This window comes from Lepidochelys kempii, chromosome 2 (genome assembly GCF_965140285.1).
Source record: "Lepidochelys kempii isolate rLepKem1 chromosome 2, rLepKem1.hap1, whole genome shotgun sequence".
Lineage (NCBI taxonomy): Eukaryota > Metazoa > Chordata > Testudines > Cheloniidae > Lepidochelys > Lepidochelys kempii.
In genome coordinates this window covers 214853719-214878651 of record NC_136381.1, presented here as the reverse complement: position 1 = coordinate 214878651, position 24933 = coordinate 214853719, and the positions used below count along the sequence as shown (strand labels likewise).

The window sequence follows — 24933 nt, the reverse complement described above, 5'->3', positions numbered from 1 at the left end:
ACTGTATCCCTTGCCAGAAATACTACAGTGGCACCTACCTGAGGTACCTCAGAAATAGAGGCCTTTGGTTCCTTTATAGAACCTGAGGTCATTTTTATTAATGTGCTTGCCCTAATCAGGCTTGTTCCATTCATCCCTGACCATGTCCTCAAAGGCAGACTGCAGGGGAATTGTAGTCTCAGGGAAGGATTTTGAGGGGCAAAATTTACCCTGAGGCTTGCTCTCAAGAACCTGTTCAGGTTGGATCTGAATCGTGGAGACAGCCCTTCTGAACATGGCCTCAAATTTCTCACAGGGGGAAAAAGCTCGTGTTCCCTCCCGCAGTCCTGTTTGGATTCAGAGTCCCATAGTTCGCCTTCCTCAATGGAGGAGAAGAAAGAGGAGCCAGAGGGCTCATACCAAGATTTTTTGCAATTTTTCTTCCCCTTTTTTGATTTCTTTGCTCTTTGCATGCTTTGCAGGTGTAGGAGCTCTGTTGTGGCTTTGAGGCCTTTTGCGGCTTGCCTTCTATAGAGCCTGAAGCCCTCAGGAAAGTCCTCTCTCTGATTCCTCCCCCTTCTTGGTCCCATTCTCATGCGGGTGGGACTCATTACCAGAGCCCTTCTGTTCAAATTGGGAAGGATGAGGGCTGTTTAAGAGCCCTGCAACTTTTCCCAGAGCACTCAGGACCCATTCTAAGACTTGGATGGGGAGGGATCTGTGGTCCCACAAGCCCTTCTCTTTGTTCCCTGGGGACTTACCCCCTGAGTTGGGTGGCTAGTGTCCTTCTCTTTATAGCCTTTCACTGATCTATTCTTCCTGGTCCATTTTTTCCATGCTGGAGCCGTGGCTGCTTTGGTGAGTATGCGATCCCACCTACCTGTCCCTCTCATAGCCCTGAGACCTAAAGCAGTTAGGGTCAGCTGGCTGGGTACAACTCACCATCTGCTGAGCTTGGGAAGGCTGCCTGACAAATGGAGCACTTCTTGAATCTGACCCGGGTGCCTTCTTGGTTGCTCTGCCATGCCTGTACAGGGGCAGAGGAGCCGACAGAAGATGCTGCAGTGGAGGCTGAGAGAATTGAACCATCAGGCTGCTTAAGACCGACCCAGGGAAGAAGAAGAAAGAAGCCTGAAATAGAGAAACTGATCACCACTTCCCCCCAGAAAGGGAGAAAAATAAGGATAGAAATAAAAAAAAGTAGGAACAGTGTAACCGCCAACTGACCACTGCCGCAGAGAGTGGGGGAAGTGGAAGCAAAGGGAGTGTGGCCAGGCTGTGAAATACCAAATCTCTGATCGCCTCTGTGAGCTGCAGAGTAGAGGGGAGGAAACCAGACATGCAGAATTGTGGGAGACGCTGGGGTGCAGAAAAGAGATACTGAGGGAGCCATGTTCCTCTGTGAGGAAATGTGAAGAATTGTCTCTCCATACATCTCTCCAAATTCTGCTGAGTTCCAATTCCTTGGGCTCTGAGGATTGCTGGCCATGTCCCTGTCCTACACCATGACCCTGCAGACAACCCTAAATATTTGACCCTAAGTATAAAATGAACAAATTTACTAATTAAGAATGACTTTCTTTTTAACTCCTTTCCGGGGGGGCGAGAGGGGGTTGAATTCAACAATATATTGTGGATTTCAGTAAACAAGATTTAATTTGTGTTTGCCCATGTTCCACAAGACCGTGTCTTGGAAAATATGTGTTTGGTAAGTAGTGAAGGAATAAATTCCATGTAATCACTCAGAACACAAACAAGAGTTGTTGCTAAATGAATCCAACCTTTGTATCAATATTATTATTTTAGAATTTCATGCATAGTTATATTGATAGGTCACCCTTTGTTTACAAGCACATGCTCTTTTTGAATGACTGACACAGTATTTACAGGATACAGTACAGATCATTTGTACCAGTTATAGAGGCCTTTAGTTTTGTTTCACTGTTTCTGAGTAACTCCCTAGAAACCTTTGGTCCATAAAAAATATAACTCTTTAGTAAATCAAAAAAATTCTCAGCATCACTTTATAATTAGCAAACAAAAACTATACTTAAAAGCTGCAGGATACAGTCCATCCATCCAAAACACTGGTTCAGCAGCTGTTCAACTCTCTGGGATTAAAATCAATTCAAATATTCTGTGGTTATGATCTGTGCCTTTAGCAGACATAATACAACTATTCTTAACTTTAAAAGGATATACTTGGTATGCTCATGTCCCATATTTGATCCATCTATATATAAGAAAGGGCACTCTGATATATCCTCTAACAGGAAACTATAACCTGCACTTGAAGGATGATGGCCTAATAGGTCCATATTAGACTTAATAATTTTTTTAGTGCTTACTGCCTGCTTGAACTCCTCCAAATGACATTTCAGCAGTTATATCAGTGTTTCCTGACCCAAGGCTGCCGAAGTCTACTCTGAAAGAAGCACTGCCTGGGTAAGAACAGGAGGAATTTACAAAGCTTTATGACAACTGATCTCCCCCACCCCATTAAAAGTGTGCTCCCACAACAAAGCAGAATGTGGTTATCTGCAAGCCACCCATATTCTGTCCCCACAACCACATTCTCCTTAATCCAGATGGCCACAGGGCTAGAAGTAAAACTAAATTTCTTGCCCCTTAATATTTATTTAAAAATCATTCAGAAAGTGTTTAGGAGTTGCCACAACCAACTAACCATATGACTGTAAAAGCTGCTACATTACACTGTAATTTATAAACTTCTTAAAATGAAGATCTGCTGCACTGTTTTGGCTCTATAGGACCCATTATGATCATTCATGTAAATGTAAGTTAAATTATTTTAAAGTTCCCTTATGTTATAAGTAGTAATAGATTAACAGAGATATTACGTTTTATTATTTAATACAGATTTAGGGATTTCTTAATATGAAGATTAGTGATTTGAGACCTTTCTGGAGACCTCAAGGTCCTCAAGGAAACCATTTTGAAGCACTTGGAGGAGAGGAAAGTGATCAGGAACAGTCAACATGGATTCACCAAGGGAAAGTAATGCCTGACCAACCTGATTGCTTCCTATGATGAGATAAGTGGCTCTGTGGATATAGGGAAAGCAGTGGACGTGATATATCTTGACTTTAGCAAAGCTTTTGGTACAGTTTCCCACAGTATTCTTGCCAGCAAGTTAAAAAAGTATGCATTGGACTATAAGGTGGATAGAAAGCTGGCTAGATGGTCGGGCTCAACGGGTAGTGCTCAATGTTTAGTTGGCAGCCAGTATCAAGCGGAGCACCCAGGGGTCGGTCCTGGGGCCAGTTTTGTTCAACATCTTTATTAATGATCTGGATGATGGGATGGATTGCACCCTCATCAAGTTCACAGATGACACTAAGCTGGGGAGAGAGGTAGATATGCTGGAGGGTAGGGCTAGGGGCCAGGGTGACCTAGACAAATGGGAGGATTGGGCTAAAAGAAATCTGATGAGGTTCCACAAGGACAAGTGCAGAGTCCTGCACTCAAGACAGAAGAATCCCATGCACCGCTACAGGCTCGGGACTGACTGGCTAAGCAGCAGTTTTGCAAAAAAGGACCTGGGGATTACAGTGGATGAGAAGCTGGATATGAGTCAGCAGTGTGCCCTTGTTGCCAAGAAGGCTAACGGCATATTGGACTGCATTAGTAGGAGCACTACTGCAGATTGAGGGAAGTGATTATTCCCCTCTATTCTGCACTGGTGAGGCCACATCTGGAGTATTGCATGCAGTTTTGGGCCCTCACTACAGAAAAGATGTGGACAAATTGTAGAGAGTCCAATGGAGGGCAACAAAAATGATCAGGGGGTTGGGGCACATGACTCATGATGAGAGGCTGAGGGAACGGGGCTTGTTTTGTCTGCAGAAGAGAAAAGTGAAGGGGGATTTGATAGCAGCCTTCAACTACCTGAATGGGGTGTCCAAAGAGGATGGAACTAGGCTGTTCTCAATGGTGGCAGATGACAGAACAAGAAGCAATGGTCTCAAGTTGCAGGTCTAGGTTGGATATTAGGAAACACTATTTCACTAGGAGGGTGGTGAAGTACTGGAATGGGTTACCTAGGGAGGTGGTGGAATCTCCTTCCTTAGAGGTTTTTAAGGCCCAGCTTGATAATGCCCTGGCTGGGATGATTTAGTTGGCGTTGGTCCTGCTTTGAGCAGGGGGCTGGACTAGATGACCTCCTGAGGTCTCTTCCCACCCTAATCTTGTAAGATTCTAGGGCCTGTTTCAGTAAGTTTATGTAAATCCTTTCATCTTGTGAATTACAGAACCAGTAGACAGAAAAGATCTTACAGACCTATCTTGCCTATATAGCTTCGATGTACAGAATGAATGATAAGGAAGTTTATAATTTCTGGGGGGGAAAAAAATCACTCAAAGCTTAAACCTAGCATTTAAGTTATGCAAGTAATATAGCTGGTTTACAATAGATGAGTCAGTGCACACATGCATCAAAACAAGATTTAATCTTTGAGAGTCTGCTAAATATTTTTAACTTTTCAGTTAAAGTAATGCACAGTAGTTACTTTCTAAGCAAAATAGTTTGTGATTAAATTTTTATTTGCCACCATATTTAAAGATACCCTGTCATATTACATTTTGAAATGACAGAAAGTCATTCTGAAGCCCTACGTGCAAAAGGTGTTTGAAACCACTAAATTACTTTATTTGTGGTTGTATAATTTAATAAGGGTCATCTTGATTTTTTTCGCCCCAAATTTTATTTCAAAATAACTTTTGACCTTCATCTGAGACTTTGAATTTTAAATTTCATTTTAGAAAGATTATATAATCTGAAAATATACATCTGAATAAAATACATCCTTCTACAGAGGGGTTGATGTTGAAGGAGAATTACAGTTATTTATAACAGTATTCCTATAATAACATTAATAAGTCTTTAAATATAAGTGACCTGATTTTAAAAGATATTAAGTATCCACTACTCTCATTAAAATCAATGGGATTTTTGAGGCCTCAGCACTTTTGGAAAAAAAGGCTAAAATGTTATGAACTATAGTTGTGATTAGTCAGCCACATCTAACTCTAAACTACCATATTCCAAACATTCAGTAAAAAATACATTTATTCCACTTATTTAAACATCAGTTGAATATTGAATATTTGCATCTCTTAACTGGTGGCTCTATGAAGCTATAAAGCTGCCAGCACAATGAAAACTATATATGCACTAGTGGCAAAGTAGCCTACTGTGTTTTGTAAGCAGAACATATCCCCAAACAAAAAGGTTAATTTTAAATAGCTTTTCTAAGTACAAAGATGCTGTAGATTGCCTTGGCAATCTACTGCTACTGGAGATATGGATACTGTTTGTTTCACCAGTTATATGCCATGTCCTTTTTGTTACCTGAATACCAAACATTGTTCTGATGCAGGAATGGAACACACTTGAAAAATCAATTTTGATTACAAATACTTCTAATATTTTCCATTTTAAAAAGCTGCAAATGCCAAGTTTTAAAAGTTAACAGGAAAAGAAAGGCTCAAGCATGGTCACGTTTTTTTTTTTTTTTTTTACTATTTACCATTTTTTCTCTCTAATCAAATCACTTACATTTTTGCCTGTAACCAGAGGCTCTACTGAATATTGAACATGAACAGGCAAGGATCTTTTCAACAAAACTTTACCTTGTCATATTTATTTCCCTTTGATTTTTTTAAATGAAGAAGATTCTTATAATTAATCATATAGTTTACAAAAGTAGATAATTTGCAGGTATAAAGAGAATTACATACCTTATTGTAATGGATGAGAAGACCATAAACCAAAATATTTTTCTTTTTCACTTCCCTTGCAAATTCCTTTATCCAAGCCAGTTCTTCCATTCCATTGCTGAAAGACATATTTTCTGAAACATTCAAGTGGACCTGCAAAGGGGTGCAAAAAGCAAACCATTACTACATTATATTACAAAATATATTCTGTTAGATCTCCAGATTTTTTTTAAAAATTGTTAAATAAACACACAAATAATATAAGCTGGCAAGGGATTTATTTATAAATTTGTATTAATGTGATGCTCCATGACTCAATTATTTAATAAGAGGAAAACTTTTTCAAAATCTAGATAAATCAACATGCCAGAAGTGATGGAATCTTTAAAAATTTATTAATTAAAAAATAATCTCTAATCTCTGATCCATCTTTCATGCAATTGTTTAGTATCAATGGATTCACAAATCGAATTCTCACCTGAAGAAATCAGAGAAGAGTACAGATGTTTTCCTTTAACATCTTTTAGTTTTTCAATGTGGAATCACATTCTCAAGAATATTTGCTGTGTCTGTTCTCTTTGTCTGGGACATTGCATTTGTAAGGGCTTGTATACATTACTCGCTGGATCGATGGGCAGCGACTGATCCAGCGGGGGTCGATTTATCGCGTCTAGTCTAGATGTGATAAATTGACTACCGAGCGCTCTCCTGTCTCCTCCGGTAGTCCATCAGGACAAGAGGCGCAGGTGGAGTTGACAGGAGAGAGTGTCAGGCATTGACTTACCACAGTGAAGACACCGCTGTAGATCTAAGTACGTCGATTTCATGAAAAATGTAGCTGAAGTTGTGTAACTTAGATCGATCCCCCTGCAGTGTAGATCCCTAAGTTGCATTCTATACAATACTGCACTTCAGCATTGTAAAGAAAAGTAACTAGTTCTCAAACTTTGACTCAGGCTTGACAACAATCCAACTATTTTGATCTTTACCTCTTCACAAAGTTTCTATTAAGCACAGAAAACCAAGATTGAAGAAGGACATTTCTTCATATAATGTTTTTCATATGATGTCATGGCTATGCTACTGGATAGTTAAAATGAGTGTCATAAAACACAAAAATAAAAAGCTATTTTGCAGAAAATTCAAGTCCCTAAAATCTTAATGAGACTTTGTGTTGTTGAAATACTTTGATTTGAGATTGAGTTTTGTAATTACCAGTCCTGCCTACCTTTCCTGATGGAGGCAAGAGCTAGTGAGTCATGCCTTGACAACACTTGTGCCTTTCTTCTGCTCCACTTCAAGCCTTACAGAACCCTCATTACTGCTTCAAAAATATATTGTGTGTCTATATCAATGTCCATCAACATGACATGTTTAAGAAAAGCTAAAGTAATATTTTTAATAAGCAGAAACTCACAACTACAAGGCACCTTACACTAAAGGGAAAAAGCATTATGAATATTATTTTGAAATAGGATGCAAAATCCTCTACCTGCCATCAGGGAAAGGACCTGATTGTTGAAGATTATGACAATGTATATTACATGAAAAAAATGTGCTTGTGTGGCACTGAGTCTACACATTCACAGTACATTATCAAATCATGAAATTCAAGAGTTAATATTGGTGATGGAATCTTATCTTCATGACATTGCACATTCTACATATTTTATTATTTGCATTTTACAACATAAACAGGATTATATTCTACTATATATTTAACCAGAACATTAAGAATAGAAAATACCACTACTGATTATTATAGCACCCAGCTCTTATATAGCATTTTTCAGCAGTAGATCTCAAAGCGCTCTACAAAGGAAGTCAGTATCATAATCCCCATTTTACAGATGGGGAAACTGAAGTACAGGGAGGTGAAGCAACTCGCCCAAGGTTACCCAAGTGGCAATGGCAGAGCCAAGAATAGAACTCAGGTCTCCATCGCAGCCTAGTGCTCTATTCACCACTTCAAACAGATATCGTGGGGGTCACTAATGGGCATTGGCTGGGTACATGATGAACATGGGTTAAAGCCTGGGGAAGTTCTGCAGCGAAGTCCCAGTCAGGACTCTAACTACTAAAATGATTATCTAACACTTAACTTAATGGTCCATACCTAACAACTAACTACAAGGGAGACAGAACAATGGGGTCTGAAAGAACTGCTCACGCTTTTGCGATGCAAGACAAGGCACTCCGACCAACCGCCATGGGTGGTAAGAAGGAACTGAGAGGGCGTAGGGTTGGTGGCACTCAAGGATGCACCACAGCCAACCTTACGAATACGACTAACACAGAAGTCTCCGACTGTGCACGTGGGCGCACACACACCTAGAATGGAATCAATATGAGCAAGCATTCGAAGAAGAATCTGTGGCATTGTGAACTATTGCAGCTTCCCATGTACCTGCCTGCACCTCTCAACTTACTGTTCCAACTGGAACAATCAAGCCAACAGTCTGTGGTGAGTAACTACCTCTTAACATGTCTTTAAAAATTAACACTTTCCAAACTGTGCATGCATGTCCAGCACAGATATGTGGAAATGTGCACTAGAACACAATGTTTTGTTGTGCATGCTAAGAATGCAATTTTCAAACCACTCATAACTTTGTTAAATATAAATCAATTCTTTTAAAAATTTAGCTGAGGCACTACTCCTCAATGACAATTTACAAGCAAATTTTAAAACTTCTGCTTTTTTGAGAGACTCAAGTCAAGATAACGTGTAGTCAAAAGCTATATATTTTAGTCACATTCACAAAATTCGTAAGAAGAGATTTTGCTGAAGAGGTTTTCCTCAAACTTACCTTTGAACTAAGAGCAAATATTGGACATTCGGCCCCAAAGTCCTCCACTCTCCTTCCTCCGTGCCCCCTCCCCCCAAAAAGTTGTGAGAATGAAAATTGAGTTAAAATAGCAATCTTAACCACGCTTTTGATAGTGGCAAAGGCTATAATGCATTAATAGTGAAAATGCAGGAAATGTATTATAACAGGTTTACGCACAATACATTTGTCCAGTGAAACATATACCTACAAGTTTATACAGAGTTTAGAGCAGCTGTGTTAGTGTGGGAATAGAGATATTGGGTCCAAAGCTGGAGTTTAGCTGTTCAGCAGAGAGCTCATGTTTGTTGTAGGAGAGGTGGAAAAACTGTGTAAAGTTTACCTTTGTGCTCCCCTGTTCCTAGTCTAACCCCACCCTTCCCTTCCCTGTTGTACTGGGTTATAGCAGGCCAATTAGTGTTCACTTATGCTGGTTACAAAAGGGTCCAATGGGCCAAAAATGTACTCAGGTATCAGTATGATATAGTGACATCCTGGCCACACCCTGCTACTGTATCAGTAAGGAGGGCAAGTGATCTAGGAGCCCCTATGCTGCCTGTACACCACTAAAGGATCACCCTTATACTGCAAAAAGAAAAGGAGTACTTGTGGCACCTTAAAAACTAACAAATGTATTTGAGCATAAGCTTTCATGAGCTACAGCTCACTTCATCAGATGTATGCAGTGGAAAATACAGTGGGGGGATTTATATACACAGAGAACATGAAACAATGGGTGTTACCATACAGACTGCAACAAGAGTGATCAGGTAAGGTGAGCTATTACTAGCAGGAGAGCCGGGGGCGGGGGGGGGGGGAGGAACCTTTTTGTAGTGATAATCAAAGTGGGCCATTTCCAGCAGTTGACAAGAACGTGTGAGGAATAGTGGGGGGCGGAGGGAATAAACACTGGGAAATAGTTTTACTTTGTGTAATGACACATCCACTCCCAGTCTTTATTCAAGCCTAAGTTAATTGTATCCAGTTTGCAAATTAATTCCAATTCAGCAGTCTTTCGTTGGACTGCCAACTCTATGATACAACCGCGTTTGCTCAAGCACCTACAAGATCTCTATCAAGCGTTCTTACAACTACAATACCCACCTGCTGAAGTGAAGAAACAGATTGACAGAGCCAGAAGAGTACCCAGAAGTTACCTGCTACAGGACAGGCCCAACAAAGAAAATAACAGAATGCCACTAGCTGTCACCTTCAGCCCCCCAATTAAAACTTCTTCAACGCATCATCAAGGATCTACAACCTATCCTGAAGGATGACCCATCACTCTCACAGATCTTGGGAGACAGGCCAGTCCTTGCTTACAGACAGCCTCCCAACCTGAAGCAAATACTCACTAGCAACCACACAACAAAAACACTAACCCAGGAACCTATCCTTGCAACAAAGCCCATTGCCAACCGTGTCCACGTATCTATTCAGGGGACACCATCATAGGGCCTAATCACATCAGCCACACTATCAGAGGCTCGTTCACCTGTGCATCTACCAATGTGATACATGCCATCATGTGCCAGCAATTCCCCTCTGCCATGTACATTGGCCAAACTGGACAGTCTCTATGTAAAAGAATAAATGGACACAAATCAGACGTCAAGAATTATAACATTCAAAAACCAGTCGGAGAACACTTCAATCTCTTTGGTCACTTGACTACAGACCTAAAAGTGGCAATTCAACAAAAAAACTCCAAAAACAGACTCCAACGAGAGACTGCTGAATTGGAATTTGCAAACTGGATACAATTAACTTAGGCTTGAATAAAGACTGGGAGTGGGTGTGTCATTACACAAAGTAAAACTATTTCCCCATGTTTATTCCCCCTCCCCAAACTGTTCCTCACATGTTCTTGTCAACTGCTGGAAATGGCCCACCTTGATTATCACTACAAAAGGTTCCTCCCCAGCTCTCCTGCTGGTAATAGCTCACCTTAAGTGATCACTCTTGTTACAGTCTGTATGGTAACACCATTGTTTCATGTTCTCTGTGTATATAAATCTCCCCACTGTATTTTCCACTGCATGCATCTGATGAAGTGAGCTGTAGCTCACAAAAGCTTATGCTCAAATAAATTGGTTAGTCTCTAAGGTGCCACAAGTCCTCCTTTTCTTTTTGCGGATACAGACTAACACGGCTTCTACTCTAAAACCTTATACTGCAGCAATCCTCCCCTCGCTAGCTAAATTGGTGGTTTGGTGCTAAGCAGTGCAATGCACCAGAGAATCAAAAAAGTTAAACACTAAAAAAAAAGCAAGGTAATACAAAACCAATTCTGCCAGTGATCGGATTCATTTTTTTATCAGAGAAGGTGTTCTGAAATAAGTGCAGAGTGTGTGAGAACTTTCTATTTATACAAAAAAGGAAATAAAAAGCTTGTCAGGGCGGAAGGAAAAACCCTTAATACAGGTTTTTCTATGTTAGATTAGAAGAAGTCTGCTGCTTCTTTTCACCTATCCCTTCCTGGCTCCATAGCAAGGGATACGTTTACTTCTGGACTCAAAAAGGGAAATGTTAATCAGCCAACCAGTATCTAAAAAAACATAATGACCAATTGTGCCAATTGTGTCTGAGCAATCTACGTATCCACTTTTACATCAAAAGAGCAATGCTATACAGAATAGTTTTCTAACACTTCATTCAGGTTCTGTAAGTTAAATTTATTTATTTTTAAAAAAAATATATCAAACTGAGAAGAATTTCACTATAGTTGCCATTACTTAGGAGTACACCCAACACTGAATAATTAAAGACTGATGAAAGAAATTTCTATCCCTCAGCTATACCATCTGTAGTGAATTTTAGGAATCAAAAGTTTAAAGGATTTAAATAGTTCCCAGTGATTAATATGAAACAATGATTTGTTTAACTCTTTATTAATTAAAAACATCTTTTTCAGACCTCTTTCCATTTTCTATTTCTGAAAATAATGTGGAAGCTCCATAAACCGAGAATATGAATAGGTAGCAATAAGAATTCTGGACAAAGAATTCTATACAAAGCTTTTTTTTAAGCACCAGGTCTATTTATTTTTAGGACATTGCTCTATTTTGAAGAGAGACTTCGTGTGCATCAAAACTATGTTTCATAAACAGGCAATTTTGTGTATCTGTTATTAAGGCTATTCCCAGGCTATCTAGGCCAGGGATATTTAGAATGTACTGTGAGAATAACTTAACAGATGAATCAGATCCCGTAGTTTAAAATGTATCTTATTCTTCTTAGAAGGTATTAACAGTTTAACAATTTGGGATTGGGAGGCAGGGCAGAGAATCAGAGCTTCTGCAAAGATGGTGCCGCACCGCAGGCAGATGTCAGGATCTGTGTAGTTTGAGGGCAGAACCCTGACAGAAGTTTCCTTAGTGAGTTCTTGTAAGGAATTTATGTTCTCATATATTTTTCTTCAAACATTGACATGAGTCTGGTATGTTTTATTATTGCTTCTATCAATCCTTAGCCCTTTCATTTTACACCCCAGACAAGAAAGAATTTAATACCCATCTGATAACAGACAAGGACATCTACTGCAAAAGATTTTAAAGTTATCGTGTTATCTGGCTGATTGATAATTCTATAAAGATTCACTCATCATGCTCCTCCTTGGGCTTTATATGTACAGAAAGTGATTAAAGCAGTTATTCAAGGGATAATGCAAACAATATTCTGCCCCAGAGGGAAAGTATTTTGTGTTACCACACAGCTGAATAGTTGGTAAGAAAGAAGAGTCTTTTATGGAGGCCCCTAAATACTGGGTGCAGGAGTGAGAGATCTGATTTTCTCTATTTCTCATAGGTAAACACAGGAAGCCCACCTAAAACTTAAGAGGTTGGTATGCATGGACGTCCCTACTGAATTTCCTCATAAACGTCCATAAGCAAGTAAACACTAAATTCTCAGATGCCAAGGATCAGCATTCACACTAGCCCACTGTGTGCAGCGAACACTTGGGTCAGATAAGGATGTAGTACTTCTGATGTTCTATTCACTTGGAAAGTGTTTTATAAACATTAACTAATGAATCTTCACAACATCTCTGTTAGTTGGTAAAGGATAAGTGATTTGTTCTGGATACAGAGAAAGTGACTGTCAGGGCTGAGACTAGAACTCAGGAGTTCTTGAGTCCTAGCCTTACCCTTAGACAATGCAATCCTCTCCGAGTAGCTGAGATTCTACTGCCAGTGGCTTCATGTATAACATCAACCTATATGTTTACAAGTACCTTACTCAAAGAATGATATTTAAAGTAACAGTCAGTTGTGATGCACTATTTCTACCAAAACCTTTAAGTACAATACAGCAGCATAATCCTTAGTACTAGGTAGAACTGGTAACTCCCCTGTCTCCATTCTTTCAGCAAGGCAGAACACTAGTAGAGAGAACTATGCACAGCTGTTCAGTAGAAGCAGAGGCTTGCAGAGCTGCTCAGTTGCATGGAAAATGCTTGTCTCACATTTTGTGTGGATATGAATCCCTCTGCCCCTCTAGGTGTAGAAACAGCATTCAGCCCAAACTCTGAAGATATCCTCAGCAGCAGTAGCAAATGACCCATGTAACCAGAATGTAAGCCACATACAGATTGATAATATATACACTTAGAAAGACTGATACTTAATGAAAGTTTACGCATAGCTGAATCTATTAGGTCTTAAGAGATGCAGGTAGGTAAATGACATTTTTAAATTATATTGTACACAGTTTTTCAAATTTCCCTGTAATACATGTGGCAGAAAATTATCATAATTTAAAAAACTGATAAATCCACACAACATAACTAAAAATGCCATTTATCTGACACCTGATTCGCTGGTTCCACACTCTTACAGAGCTCTATGCAGTCTGCAGCATCGCCAGAATGAATGGGGCATAATAAAGCAGTGGGGATCCACTAGGACTAGACACCATGAAACCTTCAAGAAAATAAAGTAAATTTTCAACTAATGCTGTACCTTTTATCTGCCTCAGCTTGGCTCCTGGCAGCATTAAGTACATATTGATGAAGTGCAATGACTTTTTATAATCTCATTTACAGTTCACCATTTAAAAACACTTAAAATCCCAGGGTGCATCACACGAAATATTTTATAAACTATACAGATTCTAGGAAAACCATTTTATATTTGTTTAGAGGTTTATTATATTAAACTTATATAAGTTAACCTACCGAAATGAGAACAACTGGATGTAAAACAGAAATTCTTGCTTTTTCAAGTTTATCCACTAGTTGCTGGGCTTCCTTAATGTCTGATTTTTTAGCCTAAATAAAAGCAAATTTTAAAGTTACCAAAAGAAAATAAAGCAAAGCCTAATTCACAAAGTGCAGCAAAAGTTTTTCTTATCCACTGGAAAGGGAAATACACCCTTAATATACCTCTTATATTTGTAATGCTTTGGATTGGTGAAATTATAGCCATATATAAGAAAAGGAGTACCTGTGGCACCTTAGAGACTAACCAATTTATTTGAGCATAAGCTTTCGTGAGCTACAGCTCACTTCATCGGATGCATACCGTGGAAAGTGTAGAAGATCTTATTATGTACACACAAAAAGCATGAAAAATACCTCCTCCCACCGCACTCTCCTGCTGGTAATAGCTTATCTAAAGTGATCACTCTCCTTACAATGTGTATGATAATCAAGGTGGGCCATTTCCAGCACAAATCCAGGGTTTAACAAGAACGCCGGGGGGGGGGGGGGGGGGGGGGGGGGAGGAGGAAAAAACAAGGGGAAATAGGCTACCTTGCATAATGACTAAGCCACTCCCAGTCTCTATTCAAGCCTAAGTTAATTGTATCCAATTTGTAAATGAATTCCAATTCAGCAGTTTCTCGCTGGAGTCTGGATTTGAAGTTTTTTTGTTGTAAAATGGCGACCTTCATGTCTGTAATCGTGTGACCAGAGAGATTGAAGTGTTCTCCAACTGGTTTATGAATGTTATAATTCTTGACATCTGATTTGTGTCCATTTATTCTTTTACGTAGAGACTGTCCAGTTTGACCAATGTACATGGCAGAGGGGCATTGCTGGCTCATGATGGCATATATCACATTGGTGGACGTGCAGGTGAACGAGCCTCTGATAGTGTGGCTGATGTTATTAGGCCCTGTGATGGTGTCCCCTGAATAGATATGTAGGCACAGTTGGCAACGGGCTTTGTTTCAAGGATAGGTTCCTGGGTTAGTGGTTCTGTTGTGTGGTATGCAGTTGCTGGTGAGTATTTGCTTCAGGTTGGGGGGCTGTCTGTAGGCAAGGACTGGCCTGTCTCCCAGGATTTGTGAGAGTGTTGGGTCATCCTTCAGGATAGGTTGTAGATCCTTAATAATGCGTTGGAGGGGTTTTAGCCGTCACCTTCAGCCCCCAACTAAAACCCCTCCAATGCATTATTAAGAATCTACAACCTATCCTGAAGGATAACCCAACACTCTCACATATCTTGGGAGACAGGCCAGTCCTTGCCCGTTGCCAACTGTGCCCACATATCTATTCAGGGGACACCATCACAGGGCCTAATAACATCAGCCACACTATCAGAGGCTCGTTCACACGATTACAGACATGAAAATCGCTATTTTACAACAGAAAAACTTCAAATCCAGACTCCAGGGAGAAACTGCTGAATTGGAATTCATTTGCAAATTGGATACAATTAACTTAGGCTTGAACAGAGACTGGGAGTGGCTTAGTCATTATGCAAGGTAGCCTATTTCCCCTTGTTTTTTCCTACCCCCCACCCCCGACGTTCTTGTTAAACCCTGGATTTGTGCTGGAAATGGCCCACCTTGATTATCATACACAATATAAGGAGAGTGGTCACTTTGGATAAGCTATTACCAGCAGGAAAGTGAGTTTGTGGGGGGGGGGGGCGGAAAACCTGGATTTGTGCTGGAAATGGCCCACCTTGATTATCCTACACATTGTAAGGAGAGTGGTCACTTTAGATAAGCTATTACCAGGAGGAAAGTGAGTTTGTGTGTGGGGGGGGGGGGGGGGGTGGGGAAGAAAATCTGGATTTGTGCTGGAAATGGCCCAACTAGATTATCATACACACTGTAAGAAGAGTGATCACTTTAGATAAGCTATTACCAGCAGGAGAGTGGGGTGGGAGGAGGTATTTTTTCATGCTTTTTGTGTGTATATAATAAGATCTTCTACACTTACCACAGTATGCATCCGATGAAGTGAGCTGTAGCTCACGAAAGCTTATGCTCAAATAAATTGGTTAGTCTCTAAGATGCCACAAGTACTCCTTTTCTTTTTGCGAATACAGACTAACACGGCTGTTACTCTGAAACTAGCCATATATAGTGCACTGTCACAAATTCTGCTACATTCTAAGGCATATAAGTGACAAAACTGGAATCTAGACATGGTTCAAATTAAATCCTTCCTGCTCCAGTACAGGATCCTAGCCAGAGGTTTAGCAGAATGGATTTGTCAGAGCCAGTAGGTACCAGCACAGACCGTGTGATGGATCCCGAGTTTGATGGCCACAACAACATTCTGAACCAGTCACATAGCCACATGAGGCAATCTCAGTGGACTACAATCTCTGTGGAAGCATCCATTACAGCAGTGGTTCCCAAACTTTAACAGCCTGCGAACCCCTTTCACTAAATTGTGAAATCTCGTGAACTCCCTCCTAAAAATGAGTATTTCCAGGGATTTAAGTTTAAATTTCTTCTGCACTCCACGGGGCTCCTGCTGCTGGACCCCATTGACCGCCCTGGTCAACTGAGCTCGGGCTGCAGGTCCCGCTGCCAGCCCCAACTGCCCAGCCGCGCTCTCCCTGGGGCTCAGGCTGTCAGCCCCACACAGAGCGCTGGGGTTCGGGCGGCCAGCTCCCCTGCTGATGGGGGCAGGGCTCGGGCTGCCAGCCCCAACTGCCCGGCCCAGCTCTCCCTGGGGCTTGGGCTCCCAGCCCTGCATGGAGCGCCGGGATTTGGGCTGCCGGCTCCCCCACTCATAGGGGGAGGGTTCGGGCTGCCAGCCCCAACTGCCCTGCTCCGCTCTCCCTGCGGCTTGGGGCTGTCTGCCCTGCAACCGGGGCCCACCTGCTGCCTCCAATGCCCGGGGTCCTCTGGCCGCCATTAGTGAAATTTTTCTGGTGAACCCCAGTTTGGGAACCACTGCATTACAGGGAGTCTCAAATTTACTCCTGATGTAATTCTGTGCTCGGGTGACCAGATGTCCCGATTTTATAGGGACAGTCCCGATTTTTGGGTCCTTTTCTTATATAGGCTCTTATTACCCCTCACCCCCGTCCTGATTTTTCACACTTGCTGTCTGCGCCCCTGTAGCAGCCTGCCTACACAGTAACATTGTTAATGTTCCTATTGTTAGTTAACTGTTCCCATTCTCAGTCAATTACCCCAGGAGCATAAAACCTGGACAAATCCATTATGCACTTCACCTAACGTCTGTGCTGGTACCTACTGGCTCTGACAAATCCAGTCTGAGTACTCTATTGTTGAGATAGCACAACAAGAATCAAATAAGTACACTATCAACCCTATGATCCTTTACTGTTTATTTTTTCAACTGGTGATTTATAAGAACTCTTTATCCCTCCTATGCAATAACTCACTGGCTGGTTTTACAAGGTGCTTGTGATTGGAATGAGTGCAAGAATGCAGGGTAGGCCAGGCGCATAGTCCATAGTGTCTCAATGGTCTATGACTTGAAATATAAGGGAATTTCTGGGCCTATCATACACTAGAAATACAAACCTCAGGAGTGAGATTCCTATGTGGCAATATTGATTTTACTATTGTTCAAAACACATTATCCACAAAAACTTATTGTGAGTTATTGATTTATTTAAAAAAATCAAAAAATATTTTAAATGTGAAGTGCATAATTAGCATATTTGTCCATAATACTCACATTTATGCAAATAAAATTGTAGCATTGTCCTAAAAAGATGTTCTGTAGACGACTATCATTTTTACATAGAAACACTGATATACCTTTAACCTGCTGAAAAAGCAAACATATATTATGTCACTATACAAACTCAGAATAGTATTACTACTCTCTCTTTTAAAGCCACCACCACTCAATGTCTGTGAGCATTTTACATGGCTTAAAATTCACAATTAACATTCTAAATATGGAACTCAAAAACTCCCTGCTACTTAAAAGAGAGGGCAGAGCCAGATCGGCTGAGACAACTAAAAGCCAGGACACCGTATCAGTTGAAAAAACCTGGACAAATAGGTGTATCCTTCAAATCTTTATCACCCTGGCCAGATTCACATTTAAGTGCTATTGCTGGAAAGAGCAAGTCTAGAGATATAGGCCTGCTACTGAGAATACCCTGCCTCCAGCCCCTGTAAGCTTCAACCCTGGAATGGCAAGTTCCATGGTCTCCAATAGACAGATGGAGCATTGGAGATGGAGAGGCTGTTTTTAGGGTCGAGAACTTTTAAGTTTCTATATACAGTGATTAACACTTTGAATTTCTCCTGAGGACCATTTTTTCAATAAATACTTTAAAAGAGTCTCTAATTGTATTACGGCTAATAAATAATGATTTTTGCATAGTATCAGTTAAGAAGTGTTCTTATCCTAACAAAAATGACTCCAATACAATATCAACTTCAGGCTTGCTTTATGTTAAGATAAAGCTTCTAATTACAGATCAGAGGGGGAAATGTTTGCTAACATAAGACATTAATTTGGAATAAATAAAAGGCCAGCCAGAAATAGCTTCATGCTGCCTTTTGTTTTGCCTGGAAACTTACTCACAAACTTTAATGTCAGAAGAGACCGTCATCATCTAGTCTGACCTCCAGCACATTGCAGGCCACAAAACCTCACCTACCCACTCCTGTAATAGGCCCCTAACCTCTGGCTGAGTTGCTCAAGTCCTCAAATCATGGTTAAAAGACTTCAAGTTACAGAGACTCCACCATTTACACTAGTTTAAACCTGCAAGTGACCCATGTCCCATGCTGGGAAGGAATTTCCCCAGAGGTCAGACCGGCAGAGACCCTGGGGATTTTTCACCTTCCTGTTTGGAAAATATGTTATAAAGTAGATCATTTTAAACAAGTTATACAGTTATCTTCCAATATTTTCCTTACATTTAAAGAAAGAATAATCTGCCAGTACAATAAACTCAAAAGAAGTTTTTTTTTTTTTAATATTGCATCACATCCCAATAGGATTTCTTCGTGGTATTCATTGTCAATTTGTTTGGTACACCGTATACTCTGGAGTGCTGATCAGCTGAATTCTCCATATATTTGCTGGGGAAGACAACACCTGATTCCAAAATGCTGTGCCCCAAGGAATGATAACATTTGAGTTGGTGTTTCGGTTTCTCATGCAATCCACCAATGCAGATCTGTCTCTCTATCTTTTCCTTACAATTTGCAGTATCTAGTATGTTTAGTGTAAAATTCTGAAAGCTGTAAGTCAAACTATTATCATTCTTTGTTTCCATTCTATGGCATTCCAGGCTTCTTGCCCAATCATCTACATACTCTTGGAGAAATACTGGGCATTCGCACTATATGAGACACAGTGTCAGAAATGATAAGCAAGTATCAATCCCACTTTAGTTCTGGTTTAACAAGTGAAAGAGGATACTTTTAAACAATGACTTGACAATTATTAGAGTGGGTCATAAAGGTCTCCAGAGTTTTAGCAATCTGAACTTTCAGCCTTCTCGTCATTTTTTTACATCTGCATTCTACAATTCTTTTTGCCTTCCCCTCGCCCCCAACCCGTAATTCATGACCAAGACAGCACTCACTCTTTGGGGGAGGCAGGAAAGATGAGACAAACTGAGCATCGAACCTTGGAGACTGAGAACATTACACTAGGAATCCCATAGGGTTCAGTTCTTGTGCAACTTTATTTAACATTTTTATTGATGATCTGGAAGAAATCATTACTGATAAAGTTTTCTATGACCCAAAGATTGGTTAGGTGATAGATAAGAACAGGTCAGTTACAGACAATCTGAATACTGGTAAGCTGGGCGTGATCAAACAACACGTAGTTCAACATGGACAAATATAGGATCGTACATCTATGAACAAATAATGCCGGACAACCACATGTGGTAGGGAACTGTATCCTGGAAAGCAGTTATTCTGAAAAGGATTTAGGGGTTAAAGTGGCTAAACAAGACAATATGAGCTCCCAGTGAGATACTTTTGCCAAAAGAGCTGTTGTGATACTTGAATGTATGAACGTGAACATCAAATAGCAGTAGGCAGGTTACATTACTGCTGTATATGTGGAAGAGAATGGGGCCCGTCCTATAAAGTCCTCTTCCTGCTGGACCCTGGGTTGCTCATGCTGAACCAGTGCCCTCCCAGGGGAATTCTGCCTGGAACCTTCTCACCAAGCCCAGACAACGTAGTTTCCAGTCTTCTCAATGAGATCAAAACTTCCCTAAGTCTGTCCCTCACTCCCCATAAGTTCCTCAACCCAAAGTTCCTGGCTCTTACCTCAGAGCCTTTTTGATAACAGGATTTCCCACAGTCTCCCTTCTGTCCAATTTTTTATTTCTGGGAGCAGTTCCTCATACCAGTAGCTCCAGCCTATGGCAGTTCCCCTTCTCCTTTCCTGTTTCTCCTTTTATGAGGATCAGCCAGTTAAGCTGCAGGTCTTTTCCCAGGTGCAGCAGCCAGCTGCTGGCCTTTCACCTCAGTCGAAAGGTATCCCTTATACCTTCACAATATGACACTGATGAAACTACTATTGAAATATCATGTCCAGTTTTGATGTCCATGCTTCAAAAAAAGGAATCTGAAAAATTGAGAGGGCTCAGAGAAGAGCCACAAGAATGATTTATAAACTTGAAAACATTCCTGAAAATGAGACTTAGGAGATCAATCTATTTAGCTTATCAAAAAGAAGGTTAAGAGATTACTTGATTACAACCTAAACACTTACATAAAGAGAAATTATGTTATAGAAAAACATGTGTCAGCCTAGCAGACAAGAGCATAACAAGATCCAGTGGCTGGAAATTGAGGTTAGACTTTCAAAATAGAAAATCATGTTTTAACAGTAGATAATTAACCATCAGAACAAACTACCACAAGATGTGGTGGATTCTCCATCTTTGAAATCTTTATATCAAGACAGGATGCCTTTCTAAAAGATATGCTGCAGTTCACCCACAAGTTACTGAACTATTCACAAAAGCAGGAATCTAAGTGTCATTGACCCTTAGGTTTCTAGTTCAGCAGCAAATAAGAAATGCAGCAGCCAAATGGAGCTGATTTTCAGTCTGTGTGCCAGTATTTTGAATAAAAATGTTTTTAAAAATTCTGAGGGATACGAGCTGGTGTTTTCAGTTAAGCTTTGATAACACTTGGTGAGTAAACAACATGCAGAAATAACACCTGATGAGTAGAGTATGCTTATGTAACTAAATGGATGGAGATAAGAGGTCTTGCCAAATCATTACTGGATTTAGGAGCAATTAGCTTTCAGTTATAGAAAATGGTCACAAACATTCCATTTTGATTCATAAGATGGAAATTTTAAACAACCTTGACATTTTGTAATATAAAATGAATTGTATAGAAAACACTATTTTTAGAGAAAACACATTTTTCCTACTTACCTTGCCACCTATGTTACGGTTTCAACTTTCTTTTATTTCCGTATTTATAAAAACAAGATTAATACCCATGCAGCAGGCATCCATAGAAAATGTTAAAATATTACAGTTGAACTTTATTAAATATACACATAATTAATACCATTCCAGAGGACTGTGATTAATGCACTGAAAGGCATTAGTGAACCTGGCCTACATCCCAAGTGAAATGAATGAAATAGTTTCAATCTAGTCCCTTGTGGATATTTATTTAATCACAAAACTAGTACACAACTTTGCCAATTGTGATGAATATGGCTATCTTTGGATAGGAGAGACCCGGGACTGAGGAACCAGCGGTGCATAATTTTCGAGCACAAAGAAGGAAACATCTGTAGTCTCCTTATAAATTTACTTGTTTTAACAAGGCAATGAATAAATTAACAATTGCAATGAATAGGAAAGGTTGTTGACCTAGTTCTTTTACAATAATAGATATGTGAGTTGTGAAAATTATCTTTCAGTAACAACATTAATTTATTAGTCACGTATTTTATTATAAAATTCTGGTTAAAAATCATTGTGAGAGGTGCTACTTTGCATGAGACAAGGTAAGTGTTGGAATTCTCTCAGAAAAGTTGTTGTCTGCATTTCCTTCAGTTCACTGATACAATTTTTGAGGTGTTTTTTTCTGTTGGTATTGGCTTTTGGAATCTCTCATCACAATCTGTCCTCTGGAGAGGTGAATTAATTGAATAATCAGAGAAATCTATCTCACAATAGTGTAGCCAATGATTCTTTAGACTTTGCATGAAGAAGTAAGCACAAATACTTAGTGAATCCTAATATATTTGGTCTTATGGACTAGAGTGGCAAAGCTGTCTCAAACAAATTGAGGATATATTTCTCAAGTGCTGAGAGCCAGTAACGTACTTTTCAAAGTTTTGGCAAGACACATGTATGAAACTGGACGCAAAATAGCTGATTAGTTTCCTTTTCCCATTTAAATTATTCTAGTGGCACAGAGGGCCTTGGATACTGTCTTTAACACAATGGTGAAATTTGGTCCATTTCCTTAAGAGTTGATGGCAACCAGAAACAGACTATTAGTAATATTACTAACACATATGCTATGTATTAGTACTTACTTTTACTTCATTTTTCAGAGTTTCTTGAAGGAGAAAACCTAACTGCACAGCATCTTCTTTCATATCAGTGGTAACACAAACTTGTTGTGATAGAGTGTCTATGATCAAGAGAAAACAAGAACTGAATGTTTCATATAAAGAATATATCAAACAAAATTATTCATCTGCTGAACTCTACTTTCAACTTCTTCAGCTGTTGTTTTCCGATATAGCCTTTTCAACAGCTGAAAATCTCATTTTAAGAGGCCCTACTCCAAGGCAAGTCAGCACAATTAACATAAATCAGAAAAGCAAATTAGCAGTTTATTTCCTATTTCCTATTTCTGCAGAATTTTGTAAAAATCTCACACACAGGGCCTGATCTAAAGCTCACTGAAATCAATGGAAAGATTCCTAATAGACTTCAATGAGTTTTGGATGAACCCCACATACTTACATTTAATGACTATCAAGAGAGTATAATAATTTCCTGGTATACTGATTTCATACAAGCTTAATTCTTCCCCACCCCAACTTCCAACTGGACACTGAATACATTATTAGCAATGCTGCAAAAGGTATATTATCAAATGGGCAAGAAGCATATGGGACAAAGATGCAGCCAGATAAACTAAGTCCTGAACCAAACAACCAGCTCCAGGTGAGTGTTTGCTCACATAGAGCTCTATTGAAATCAATGAGGTTTTGGGCACAGGGAGCTACCCACACAGAGCAAGTTGTAGAATCAGGTCAAAGGTTGCAATCCATCTGATTATCAGACAACAGCCTCACAACTGGGAACTCATTACTACCACATTGGTCTAGATGAGAATAACAAATTTACTACTACTAATAAAAATAATGCAGTTAATGCCCAGTCCGTTCCATAATACTGTTGGATCATATTAAAGAAGTTCTGAATTAAAATCACAAATGAGTTTGATTCCCCATAGTTCAAATTCCAGGGTATTACTAATTAAGAGGTCTCTTGGTTTTTGGTACTCTTTCTCTCCCTCTATGTGTGAAACTTGCAAGCTGCTAACTGTGTTAGTACATTCTAAGACAGAGTCTGTTCTCAAAGCAGTTCACAGAGAGAGAGAGACTCAAAACAATACTCTAACAACAGAAACAACACCCAGAGACTCCCCGCCCTTTTGTTGTATTAACCATTGTGATTAAAATAGAGATAGAGGATGTATGTGGATGGATGCTTGGTGTGGATAATAACTGAATGATCAGGGAGGTGCCAGCCTAAGAATCCAGTGTCCATCGGCTGAAGAAGGCGTCAAGTGGAAATAACCAGAGGACCCCCCCCCCCCCGGAGGGCAGACTGGAATCCACCCAACAGCCTCAAGGATGGGAGAACCAAAGAACAAGATAACATCTTGGAGCCGTCAGGAATGTGCTATCTGCTGATTGATTCAGCAACAGCATGATGAAGCAATTCCCATAGACTGGCATAGGAAGAAATTCCTATAAAAATAGACTCTAAAAAGTGAGAACTTTTGGGTCTGATTCTGCAAACCAACTTCCAGGAGCATCAGATGAGCATCTGACAAGGCCCTGCTCCCTCCTCATGTCCAGGCCACCTGGCCAGTGGCTTGGCATGAGCAACTCTAAGGCTGGTAACTATGATAACAACCTTGCAGAACCTGTGTGTGTGGGTGTGTATGTGTGTGTGTATGTGTTTGTATGAATGAATGTGTGAATAAATATGAGATTGAATGGAATGTTATAGCTATAACTAACTGCTTACTATGATTCTTTCTGTATTCACAATAAATGTGGTATTTTGCCTTTTTCCCTTTAATAAGATCCTGCTGGTTTTTATTTTATTGGTACAACAATACCAACATTTCAAAGCAGGAACTCTGTCTCTAATTTTAAGATTCAACAAGATTTTTCCTGATGGGTTGTTTCTGTTGTTGTTATTTTTTAACAACATTTTTTAATCCAACTCTTATTTAATGCAGTTTTTATCCTTTTGATGCCCAATTAACATGCATACTGACATGTAACGGTTTGTATTGTCTTCTGGGTGCCCATTCTACAAGCATCTAAAAAATAATAAATGTGCAGTATAATTATACTGAAAACAGATCTGTACCACACTTCAAGGACAAAAATAAACAAACCTAAAAAATTAAATTAGCATTGAGGGATTTAAAAGAAATTATACAAATATGACCTGAATGCTCATCAAAACAACATTGGATTCAGAAATATATACTAGCCTCATGTGGAAAGGTTTTAAATATTTAAACACCAAATGATATATGTATTCAGATGTCTTTAACATTGTCTAAGAAAACCTTCCCTCCTTCTCTATGGCATATGATCAAGCACCTCCATATAAAGGGTAACAAATACAGAACAAAAAAAAATTTAAAAACTGCTTATTGCTGGAGTTAGTGTTCTTGGAAAATGAATGAGATTTGTGATCATTTTCAAGCAATTTTTTTATTAACATTAAAACTGAATTAATCGCCTATAAGCTCTAAAGAAGAGGTGGAAGGATGCTGCTATACATTACATTATTTACAATGCCACCAAAGCACAATTTGACGGTGAAGAGAATGGTGGTGAAGTTTTTTGGATTAGGCTATAAAGAAAGAAAAATAAATGAGAAACAAGAAGCATCTTCTTACAGACTACAAACACCAGATGAAAGCGAGAATGAAA

The 24933-nt window shown here is 39.7% G+C and overlaps 1 protein-coding gene across 5 annotated transcripts in view; it reads right to left on the bottom strand.

The window, feature by feature from the left end:
- The window catches only part of CRPPA (CDP-L-ribitol pyrophosphorylase A), a 201668-nt gene that overhangs the window by 61659 nt on the left and 115076 nt on the right, over window positions 1-24933 (bottom strand). For 3 of the 5 annotated variants that reach the window (XM_073333801.1, XM_073333804.1, XM_073333803.2), the window contains exons 6-9: window positions 22273-22370; window positions 17443-17535; window positions 13723-13815; window positions 5740-5871 (exon numbers count right to left, since the gene is read on the bottom strand). In XM_073333801.1, the coding sequence (XP_073189902.1) occupies window positions 5740-5871; window positions 13723-13815; window positions 17443-17535; window positions 22273-22370 (416 nt within the window). Of the gene's footprint in view, window positions 1-921; window positions 1111-5739; window positions 5872-13722; window positions 13816-17442; window positions 17536-22272; window positions 22371-24933 lie in introns of all 5 variants that reach the window. The other 2 variants (XM_073333800.1, XM_073333802.1) reach the window with 2 other exon arrangements.